We start from the raw sequence: 13492 nt of genomic DNA on the forward strand, positions 1-13492 counted from the left end.
TGTGTCCCAAAAAACAGGGGCCACTTTACCACTCATTACCATGTAAAAATTTTTCAATTCTGTTTGTGGGACATTAAACTAGACTAATGGATCGTAAATTTCTATGACTTACAATATTTTTAACTCGTGTATCTTGCGCATGCGCAATAAAACTTACATTTTTTTAAATGGCAACCTGTAATTTAAATACCATATTCGGGTTTATCGATTTTTTTCAAGCCATTTTGATGTATCAACTTGTGTCCTAAACCCAAAATTGACTAAACTAGAGCTAAGTAGAATTAAAAAAATTAAAAAATTAAATTTTTTTTTCTTTTTTATTTGAAATAAACAATCTGTACAATTTGCACAATAAGCTTATATGTTATAAGTACATGATACGTGACTGGCGTGATTTAAGCAGCCACCCATTAGTGACTCTTGAAAAAAATTAAATTAAATTAATTTTTTTTTTTCTAACTGTATGTACTTATTTTTTTTTTATTCTAAACACCATGAAACAAACAATCAAAATTATTATTATTAAACTAATTAACTATTTACTATTGACACATGACTCTGATAATGAATTCCATATACCTAATATAAAAATAGCTAATGACATTTTAATAGTTATAGGTAGATAACTAAACTGGAAACATCAATGCTCACTATTATTTGAATAGATGGGTACTTAATTATAATTCTGATGGAAACAAAAATACACTTCTTCTCTTTTGGTTTCAGCCAATTAAGACCATATGCAATTTCATTATGTGTAATAATAAAATAAGATAAATAGTAAATAGTTAACTAGTTTAATAATAATAATTTTGATTGTTTGTTTCATGGTGTTTAGAATAAAAAATAAGTACATACAGTTAGAAAAAAGATTAGTTAAATTACATTTTTAAATTTTTTTAATTCTACTTAGCTCTAGTTTAGTCAATTTTGGGTTTAAGACACAAGTTGATACATCAAAATGGATTGAAAAAAATCGATAAACCCGAATATGGTATTTAAATTACAGGTTGCCATTTAAAAAAATGTAAGTTTTATTGCGCATGCGCAAGATACACGAGTTAAAAATATTGTAAGTCATAGAAATGTACGATCCATTAGTCTAGTTTAATGTCCTACAAACAGAATTGAAAAATTATTACATGGTAATGAGTGGTAAAGTGGCCCCTGTTTTTTGGGACACACGGTATTTGTACAATAATAAATTTACAACATTGCAAATGGGATTGAACTTTGCGTAAAAAAATAAAAATATCGCCCTGGGCCCACTCGAAAAACCTATAAGCTAATGGACATCGCTTAAAGAGACAAGTCAGGGGTACGTATAGAGTGAGCGAAGAAAAGAAACGAAATAGTAATTTACAGTGTGGCTACTGCCAAATAAAAAATCGTGTTACAATAAAATCTTCCGATTTTTTTATTATATTTCATTGTTAACATATTAACTGATTTGTGGTTACCAAACTTGTGGGTCTATGGTAACAACCATATTACCTATTTATATTATATATATATATATTTTTATGGTTATTAAAGAAAATAGGAAAAAAAATGAAGTATTTCCTCCATGATTACTACTTTATGTTCTTTCTTCATTCTTTCTCAGTTGTATGATTCCCTAGCATTTAGCAGGGCAGAGTGGAATGCACTGTCCATTAGTTTACAGGTCTATGTGCCTAAAACAATTTAAAAACAACAACAAACACGCACACAGTGTTATTGTACCCGTACTATAGAATCAATTATTATTGTATTTCGCCTTTAATCAATCGAGACGTGTCACGACGTGTTCGCAGGGTACGGGAACGTGACTCCGCGGACGCTGCTCGGCAAACTAGCCACCATATTGTACGCGATCGTGGGCATGCCGTTGTTCCTGCTGTACCTGTCCAACATTGGCGACATACTGGCCAAGAGCTTCAAGTGGATATACGCGAAATGTTGCCTGTGCCGGAACTGCAAGAAACGCCGAAAGCGCATGTTGGCCATACAGCGGAAGGAACAGTGGAAGGTACGTAGTCCTGTATAATGATTATAACGATGGAGACGGAGCCGGATAATATAATAATACGTATTATTGTTGTTATTCAACACGATGAAATACAACGGAAATAATAATAAATATTATTAATATGTATGACGGAAAATAATAATTAATATTATTAATATAAGACGTTGTGGCGGCGGCGGCGGTCAACTGCACTGTCGATAGTAAATCAAAAATGACGTTGATGTATCGCCTTCGCGCGAGCTTCGCTTAATCTTTAAACCGGTAGCGGGCGGTGCAGGAGGGACTAGGATAAAAGGCGCGGTCGGTCTCCTCTCGAGTTGTACCTACATCATAATATTATTATACTAGGTTATTATAATTTTTTTTTTTTTGCACGAAATAAAAATCGTTATTTAGAACGATGTCGACTTTTGTGTTTATGAAAACAAAAAAATAAGTGTCACATAATATTAATAATAATACAATCATTTACCGTGGCGGTTTTCCGGGAAAAATCACATTCGGATATCGGTCGCATAATGTTTTCTTCGGGTTCGCAATAACGTAGACCACTTGAAATCACCATATTATAATATGTGGACAAATGAAAATCAACTCCAGAGAAAACTATAGGTATTTTCTTGCGTCGAAATAATCATTCTGAATATTTATTATAATCTACATCGTCTGTCCTATGCCGCTTTAAATAACACCTACAAACACACACATACATTAATACATATATATATATATTAAGTACAGTTGGGATTTGGAATGATTTTTCTTTCAAAGCTTGGTGACATAATCCGGACCCCGCTGTTAATTTGTCATAATTTTCGTGCACCGTCGTTTTAATAATAATAATAATAATATTTTGCAGATGGATATGCGAGACTTCAAACTGAACACCGGCGTGCTCACTGAGGGCGAAGAGAGCGACGACGAGGGCACGACCGACGGAAGTTCCTCGTTAAGCTTCAACGACACGCAAGAGGTTACCGTGCCAATCTCTTTGTGTCTAACCATAATGGTCGGGTAAGCGAACGTGGCGATGGTGACGATATAATAATAATAATAATAATATATTATTACGAGTTACGACACTCGAGTGTACGGGTTAGAAGCTCGTTATGTATATAGTATAATATACATAATGGGACATAAAAAAAAATTAATTTTGGTTAAAACTTTAAAAAAAAAATTAGAAAACACATATTTAAGTAGGTAACTATACTGTAATATTAAATTTTTCGATATAGCAATAAATATAATAATTAGCAACACGTGCGTAAGGTATTGAAACAGTAATGAAATTGTTATAAATTCATGGAATTGTTTCTATGTTTAAAATGTAAATGTGTTTTATTTATAATTGCATTTAAATTGTACTGGATCTTCACAATAGTCAACTTAAATCATAAATTTAATTTAATATACATATTATGGGATATTTACATTATAATAATATTATAGGGGGACGGAGTGGCCGAGCAGACTAAGGCGTCGGTTGCCGACCTGAGTTCGATACCTCGGCCGCGGACGGCATTTTTCTTCGGGCAAGTCACGGTGTCCGGAGAACAAGTGCCGCCATCCCCCACCCGGGCATGGCAAATACTTACGGGTGCCCAAATTAAAAATTCTGCCAAAACAAACACACACGTGTAAACTAATCTACAGTACCCTCCCCTACAGTACCACTGGCTAATGACCTAGTAGTCAAAGACTTAACCCTAATAAAAAAAAAAAAATTATAATATTATGTGCATGTCTGCCTGGCCAACCTATGTGTTAACATGAATTATAGTTTATTCTTGTCGAACCAATTAAGAGTTAGTATAAAACCATTGATTACATTTTGTTAACTGAATATAATCTAGGTCATGTCGTTAAATCTTATAAATGTCATCTCAACTATTAAAGTATAATATATATAATTATTGAATATTTGAATTCGACACGTTTCGTCACGCATAGGTTTGTAAACGACGTATAATTAAGAAATATATAACTGGAAACAGAATATTAATTAAATACAATATGCAATCAGCTATTCCTCAAAGATTTTTTTTTATTTCTTATGAAATAAAAGTCTTGAAAAGCGCACGTCATAATAAAATGATACGCATAGATGATTTTCTTCAATTAAAATTTTTTTTCAATTTCAAGATTTTTATTCGTTATAAACACAATAACATACAAGATTTTCTTTTTATTTCTCTTAACTGATATTTTTTATTTTTCGTTTTGTATAAAAAAAAAATATACTAAGTGCTAAGTATCACGTCTTATACTTCTACTGTATTTACATTTTAACAACGTTTTTAATATAAAACTTAGGTGGAGTTGAATATTGTGTTATATGTTAATTATTATAAGTTTATCATTCACGATACTCTGAGAAAAAGAAATCGAAGATTCATAGAATTTTTTGTAAGTTCTTTTTATCCTCTGTTAACATTATTTATAAACTCTAAGGTCAATGATGTACTGGTAATACATAACACGTCACCATTCCCCTCTCTGCTACCAATCATTCTAATATTGAACCTAGATATTATCCGAATTGACGAGTCTTGCAAATATCGATCCTTCATTTCTTATAAAATATAGTCTTTGTTAGTTTTATTTACAATATTCTCTCTTACGATTATGATATAAACTAAGGTTATTGTTTTTTTATACACCTAATATTTAATCAGCAAAAATAATATTGCTCTTCGTGGCCCTGGAGAGGATTTCAGCTCACTATTTGCAAAAGCACCTCTTTTAAAGTTTAAAGAAAAGATTAGGGTATCTTATAGACGTTTTATTATATTTTAATTTTAAAGCAAGTTATGAGTTTATTAAGTTGTACAGGCAATTTACAATTTTAAAATACTCATAACTCGCTTTGAATTAAAAATATGATAACACGCATATGAGATTCCCTGGGTGTAATCTTATCCTTTACATTTTATAAGAGGTTATTGCATACCAATTTTAGAAATTATTATAATTATAATCATTATTATGAACGTTGCGCGTGGGTCAGAGAAAGAGAGAGAAAACAAATAGTGCGCTGACGTCCTCTTAAAACCTCAAAAACGGTCTAGTTCGACAAAATAGCATTGTTGTTTCTTTTCGTAACATAATGAAAAGTGAAAAATAAATCTCCACACTTAATCGCTTTTTCATAAGCACCCGGGAAATAATTTAATTACAACTCTATATAGGCATCCGGATCGATAGGTATACGACTTAACGCGATGACGGTCCAGCGGAATCGATACAGCGGAAAGATAACGAATGGAGCGCTCTCCGTCATTCGCGTATTATTGCGACCACGCATGATAGGTAGGTATCGATGTAAATTATTTACGAGCCGATAACCCCCCCGTAGGTGTACTGCACACATTTTCCGGTTATGTCGCCATCAACACTGCTATGACGCCATTTTACACAACATATTATGGAGATATATTATAGTCATATCGAATATAAACCCGCCACCTCGTCCCGAGTGAACACGATATCGCCCACGTACGGGGTACGACATTATTACTAATATTATATTTACAACTATGATTATTGTTATATTTCACCGAGTTATCGTCGCAGTCTTATATTTTTCCGGCTTTCCCGCTGCGTATCGTCGTCGTCACTCAAAGCGGTGTACAACTGACTTCTCGGACTGCAGAATATGATCCTCATACGCAGAATACGCTGTACAGTCATCGTTATAAAGTATATAATATTATAAGGGTTCAAATTGAAGGGTTACGGAATCTCTTTTTCAAAAATAAATAAATATATATATATTTATATATTTATGCGTATTCCTTCTAATAATTATATTGTACTAACCGATAAAATGTTTAAATATTATTGAGGCGCGCACATTTCCTTTACACTTTGACATCCTTCTTCAGTTCTTCTATCCCCCCCCCCCCCCCCAATTCAATTACTGTATAAATTATTATACAACTGAAAGACGATAAAGTTTTTTCGGTATAGGGAACTAATTTCGCACGGTTCGCTACGCTTGTGAGCTGCAATGACTTTTTGTCACATCTTTAAATTAAACATCACTGATAATATTATATCGTGTATATATAATAATATTATTCGCCTACCCATATTATACTTATAACCGTGTACAACAGTGCGTTTGACATTTCATTCGCGATGGCAGGCTTAAAACGAAAAACAAAAGTTCCGCGTTATTATTTTTGTTGCCACTACGGTTTCGGTGTTAGTGCACCATGTGCACAAAATATTCGCTTTACGAAAATGTTTTGTCACCAGACATTCGTCACGGTGTTGGCTGAAACGTAAATAACCACCTCTCAGCCCTTAAAAGATTTGAAAAACACAGTAAATGTATAAATTGTTAACTGTAATGATAGTAGGTATCTATACGAAATCACAAAGCTTTTCGGTTGAAAAAATGTCCAACACTCGTGCATCTACTACGTGTCATCTATACCCCTTTCACATAGACATTTTCAAAACAAATTATGTTTATAAGTATTGAGCAAATATTTTCATTGTTAACTTATGTGATTACTAATTACTAATTTTTATGCTTTTTGTTTAAGCGTGAAATCCAAAATGAAAAGGATTTTCATTTATTCAAATTTTAATGATGCAATTTTTTGTATTTATACAAAAATAATGGCTTGACAATTTGAGACAAAAAGGGCCTTAAGTGTATTTCAATCGGGTCCTAGACTTGACGTATCTACATCGTTTGACGACCTATAAAGAAAACCGTTTATTACGCGTACTATTAAATTATCAGGTGATCGTATTAGAATAATATAATGATGTAGAGTACTTACCAAAGTTTGATTCATGGAAATTTGCAAAAGGGTACTTCGGTTGTTGAGCAATAACATCGTATAAGTGTGTAACTACTGTATAAATAAATGTTATGCCATTACCACGTTCACCCGATACATAACCACGGTTGTCGGTTATACTGTTGGTTATAAGTTTTAGAGACCTTATTTTAATGTACGAAGAACTAAATTATAATAATTTAATACGCCACCGCCGAGGAAAAAAAATGTTTCTTCACGTTTGAGTTATGGCCGTTTTTCACTGTTTTTCGTTTTTCTCCCCACTGCGACCAACTCGGCTATATAAAAAACGATCTCTGTCGCAAATTTATATTAGGTTCTTGCTGATTTGAAGTTTTCTCAATTAAAAAAATATAAACCTCCAAACTTCTCCGACGAGGATTGTTTTATGCCATTTTTTTCATCTTGAAAAATATGTTCACATTAAATTACATTTATTTTTCTTGGAAACAGTTAGTTGTCAAACATGAATCATCTTGACAAACAGTAAAAAAAAAAATTAAAAAATACAATAAATAATAATAACAACAACAACAACAACAATAACGACAACAACAACAACAACAATAACGACAACGACAACAACAACGAAATTGTTGTGATTGTACCAAAAACAATGGTAGGGAAACAAACAAAACAAAATATTAAATTTTTACTCTTGAGAAACAGACCTACACATACAGACAACGTAAAACTGAAATGGCTTTAAAATACTGAAATACTTTTGGTCCGAAATTCCGTCGAATGTACCGCTGCCCATCAATATCTATACTATTATAATATAATCGTTTTTACGAAACATTCAACTTTGGGTCAAGTATTGAATTTACAATTTACGAATTTCAATATTTGGCATATTATGCATTATACGATCTAAATATCCACACGAGTACTAATCGTTAAGAGAACGTACAACCGTACAACGTGGTAAAATTTACGTTCACAATAAGGGACCTGCCACACTGCAAAAATACCGCAGTGTGGCCGGGGCCTAATGCATTTTATTTTGTAAATTCTAAAATTAAACTGAATTTACCTGTTATAAAATGGAAAGGTATGATTTTTTTAAAGGGCTTCTCGGAGGCTTTTGTTAGTATTCTTATTAAAAAGCAAGTTACGACCATTTTGAAACTGTACAACTTTTGTGCATTTCAATATGATCACAACTTACTTCAAAATATTTATATCAATAAAATCGTAAATAATACCCTAGATGACCTTAAATTTAAATTGTTTATAGGTCAATTCACTCTAATTTAAAATAATTGAGTAAAATGGATTATTATTAATTTAAAATTTGGTATGTTGTACGTTTGTAAGACGGAGACAACACATATTATGGGTGTGGTGTCGTCTTAATTAAAAAAATATCCTTTCCTGCAATAATTATAGGCCTGAGAAAGACACACAAAATTATGATCATTATTGGCTTGGTTAAAAATCATTTTTTATTTTTTTTGAATAATTTATTATTGTTAAGCTTTTAAATTGTGGAGGATATAACGTCATAATTATTAATATTTTTTTACCATTTGTAATCACTATGTAAGATAAATTATTTTTATACATAATATATCAATCGCCAGGCGCTTACAATGCGATAGTGTTTAAGTTTTTAGTTGGTACATATTTATAGGTAGTTATAGTAGTACCTATTATATTTAAAAGAGTCACATGCGTACCGCTTTCAAATTCACTGCATAATTAATACAAATTGTCAATTGATGATTATAGTTCTTGATCGATTGTGTGGAAAATATAATAAATACCTACGACCAATTTATAAATTTGTAAAATAATATATTGTTTTTTTTAATACATTTCAGCGTATCATGTGCATATTATAATACATAATATAATATTGGATATTTCATGGTTATAATAATATTATATTAATAAATGATATGTTGTTACGGTACATTGAACAGTAATTATTATTGGGAGAGTGTCGTCGAGTACTGCAGTAGAAATAATATATTACAATCGCACCGTTTCTCCGAATTTCATTCAGGTATGACGCGAGTTATAATGAAATGTTTATGTTATTACTAATAACTTATTAGTATGACGTCGTACCTAGTGCGTTTGAAGTTCTATTTATGTGGAAATTTGTAATGTACTATGTACTTTACCATATATATCGGCAAACTAAAACTTATCATAATATACTCCTGAAATTGCTAGCTGATTCGCGGAACTGTTACTGTTTTAGCATACAATATATGATTATAATATTATAATAATTATATTACGCCTACCGTATGACTGACTGCGCATACAGCGTGAAAAACGGTGAAAAAATACCGGAACGGGAAATTATTATAGGAACTAAAAATAGGTTGATTTTGCAGACTCTGTTATGTTTTCCCGTGTACTATATTCGACTCCCCAAAATATTAATTTTCCAAAGATTTATTACGATTATTATTATAATATTCATTACGAGGGCGAGGACAATACATATAAAGCGCACGTTAAACCCGTGTTTTCAATAACATTGATGTCGATACGACGATTTCATGGTAATTACGAATTCGGTTATTAAAAACTCAATTATGCTTCCACGTCGTGTTACGCAAAACTAATAAACTTTTGAAATCGGTACCAATTTTTTTTATTGCACCTACGTTGATATTATATGTTGTCGTCTGTTGTATGTGTATCGATTAATAATATATTAAGCACCGTATGAGTAGTATAATTACTATTGTTTTAATAATATTATGTTGCTAAAATATATTAGTACACATTATACGTCACCTGTAATAACATTATAATAGTAATGCCTTTAACAGCATGATACAAAACTTTTGGGCAAACTGCACAGTGCACATACACCTCGTAGGGTTTTAAATCGGTTAGGTTAGGGAAGGTTCGATAATTTTAACCCTCGAAACGTGATTAATTGAGCTCTTCGCTCTGTTTCTTTTTATTTATAGGGCACGTGCGTTCGTACGAACACTCGAATTTTCACCTCGAGCTTATGATAACTGCACAGCTATAGGACATAATATTATATGGGAATTATTCATTTATCCGCATCACTGTCGCATTCTCTGTCTCTATCAGCTCTCTGCGAACATAGTTCGACGGGCGCACGAGTGCAGATTCCGAAAAATAAAATCGAAAACAAAACACTAGCAGTGCTAGTCTAGCACTTATTATTATGGTACGTAGGTATACTCTCGAAACTAAACCGTCGTAATATTTTGCTGTTTTTTTTCTGCTCGTCGCGCCGACGTCGGTTATAAGGAGGTCGAACCCAATTCATTATTATTACTACGCCCCCGAGGGCGTCCGGGGATTTGCCTTTTTTTTTTACACCCGGGATACGGTTTGGGTGAGAATGAGTGGGAAAAAAAACCACCACAAACAACACACGATTCCGAAGTGTTTTCGCTGAGTGATATTATTTCGTACGTGGTCGGCAAAACACGAACAGCCGAAATGTCAATGAAATACACAAGTACACGACCACGACGTCGGGCTACACGCGTATCAATAATAATTATTGCTGGCTAATGAAAGGTAACATATGTATAGGTATATGTTTTAATGACGTGAAGGACCTATCCACCACGATTGAGTAATACTATTTATCGGCGGAATAGCAGGTACTTATATCACAATATTTTTGTTTTTTTATTTCTGAATATATACAATAAATCTGTATTTCATAACACAATAAGTAAAAAAGATGACCGACATAACACTATGTACATAATTAAAACAACACATGAAGCACAAGATAAGGAAAATCATCCATCAATAGTACCCTCCGGTAATCACAATACTATATTTATTGTTATATTAATAATGGTTTTAAAATTTCATGAAATGTATCACTGTCGAAGGAATTATTGTTAACGCATTTATTTTTAAATTGCTATAATAACATATATTTTTTTTTTTTTTATTAGGGTTAAGGCTTTGACTGCTCAGGTCATTAGCCTAACATATAATTATAATGTGAGTTACCTATAATCTTTATGGCTTTATATAGTATTGATTTTTGAGTTCAAAAAAAAAATACAAATTTTAATTATTTTAAATTTATAAAATAGTATAAATTATACTATAATTTATAAATCATCAAAGGATAGAGACGATCATATTTTGAAATAAACCTTTTATTTAAGTATATAACAGTACATTATTTATACAGTAAGATAAACTTAAAGTTAAAGTAAATAATGTATAAAACATACTAATTTATTTTTAAATAATCAATAACGGTACCAAAATACATTACTACCTTAAGAATATTGTGTAAGTATAATGACTAGATTAGCTCATAATATCAGTTATAACAACCAAAATATGTGTATAAGTCGGTAAATGTGACTATCTGATGACTTTATTAAATATACCAAAAACCACAACTTTTAAAAAAAATAAATTTTTAAATATTTATTTTATATAATTCAAAATGAAAATGTCATACTCATAAATCATAACTCTATGGCCTATGTGTATATAATGTATATATATATATATATAAATATATTACACAATCGTAAAAATTAGTGTGGAAATTTCATGGAATATACACTTTTAGAATAGCTATTTAAAACGTGCGAATAATTTAAATTTTTGAAAAAACCTTTTGATATACGATCTCAACGATTTTAAAAACGTATTTATTTTATTTTTATGAAACTATGTATTATACAAATTCGTAAAATTACACATATTGATAATAAGCAATATATAAACTTAAACAGAATATCATCGCTAATATTAGGTACCTATTCACAAATAAATACAACACGGTTAAATCAAGTAGAATATGTGGAAAATTGCAATACTGTAATAATAAATAAATATGATATTCAAAATATTAACAATAGAAACATTGAAACATATCTGGAAACTGAAATGTACGATGTATCATATATCAACTATAGTATACACGGGTATACTAGGTATTTTAAACTCAACATTTTTTTTTATGTTTATTAATATGTTCTTTACAATAAGTAAATTTGAGAATAATGATATAAAAATACAGTATCATATGACTTGTAAGATTTAGTAGGAAGACTTTCAAATTCAGAGAAAAGTCACCTTTTATAACCACTTATTTTATAATTAATAGAGGTATCATTGTATATTATCTCTTATACCATATTAGTGAGAGCATTTAATAGGAAACAGGGTTCAAAACCAATATTTTAATTTATTTATTATATTGATATATTTTAACTGTTACCTTATAACTTATGAAATAACTTAACTATAATATAGTAAAACAAATTAAACATCTAATAGACATAAAGAACTTCAAGTTTGTATAATTTTTATTATAATTATTTTTAACCACCATTTTAAATACTTTTTATAATATATACGAATTTTATTGTTATAGAAAGACATTACAAGACATTTTTTTTATAAAAAACGCGTTACAAGTACCTACTGTTTCCATTTTTTCAATACTGAAATAAAAAAATTAGAAATTTAATTTTTTTAGAAAAAATCAAAATAAATAGCCAAATTTGTTAATCTATTTTAAAACAAAATTTAATGTTTTTACATTAAGCCAAGTACTAAGTAGCTTATTATTTTAAAAAGGTTTAAAATACCAATATTTTGTTGGAGTACATTTCTTTGAAACGTAATACATTTTTTTTAAATACCTATACTTTTTGAGAATTTCCCGAAATAAGTATATTTATTAAACTATTTACTGACCATTAAGTTTTCATAGTCTTTGTCATACCGACGTGTTTAACTAGTATCGATTTGTCATTCATGTTTCTCCGGTCTTTCGGTTACATGCTGCAGTATAATACCCATAGATAGTTTATGAAAATATCATAATAGGTACGTTTACAAAATATGATGAATCGAATAATAAGAAAAAAAACAACAACACGAGGATTCATTGATTTTCTTCAACACGTGCTCATTAAAATGCATTGTTTCGCGATTTCGATGAACATCTCAAACGTTGTAGACACTAAACACGCTATATTTATATAATAATATTGTTACAGTATAATATAGTTACGACCAACGACGATTGGGTAACGTTTCATTCGAGAACAAAACGCGTGGCTATCGGGCCGCACGCACACTCGACTAAACGTGTACCTACCCACTACGATATTAAAAAATTAGATATTTAATTAAATTACATTTTTTTTTTAGAAAAATTTAAAATAAATAGCCAATGTGTTAATCTAATTTAAAACAAAATTTAATGTTTATACATTCATTAATCCAAGTAGTTTATTTTTTAAAAATGTTTAAAATACCAATATTTTGTTATAGTACCTACATTTGTTTAAAACGTAATAAATTTTTTTTAAATACTCTTTTTGAAAATTTCCTGACATAAATATATTTTTTAAATTATTTACTGTCCATTTAGTTTTTATAGTTTTTGTCATACCGACGTTTAACTAGACGTATCGATTTGTTATTCTTATTTGTTCGGTGTCTTTCTGTTACACACTACAATAATACCCTTTATAGTTGATGCAAATATCGTGATAGGTACGTTTATAGGATATGCCGAATCGAATAAAAAAAACAACACAAAATTCATTGATTTTCTTCAACGCGTAGTGTTCATTAAAATGCGTTGTTTCGCGATTTCGTGGAACATCTCAGACACTAACACGCTATATCAATATAATAATATAGTTATGACTGA

At 30.5% G+C, this 13492-nt stretch overlaps 1 protein-coding gene across 1 annotated transcript in view; it reads left to right on the forward strand.

Annotated features, from left to right (window-relative positions):
- LOC132950027 (TWiK family of potassium channels protein 7-like) overlaps positions 1 to 13492 on the forward strand; it is a 109995-nt gene that overhangs the window by 77853 nt on the left and 18650 nt on the right. Inside the window, exons 2-3 of the mRNA XM_061021213.1 lie at positions 1797 to 2011; positions 2871 to 3025. Of these exons, the coding sequence (XP_060877196.1) occupies positions 1797 to 2011; positions 2871 to 3025 (370 nt within the window). The remainder of the gene's footprint in view (positions 1 to 1796; positions 2012 to 2870; positions 3026 to 13492) is intronic.

This window comes from Metopolophium dirhodum, chromosome 8 (assembly GCF_019925205.1).
Source record: "Metopolophium dirhodum isolate CAU chromosome 8, ASM1992520v1, whole genome shotgun sequence".
Classification (NCBI taxonomy): domain Eukaryota; kingdom Metazoa; phylum Arthropoda; class Insecta; order Hemiptera; family Aphididae; genus Metopolophium; species Metopolophium dirhodum.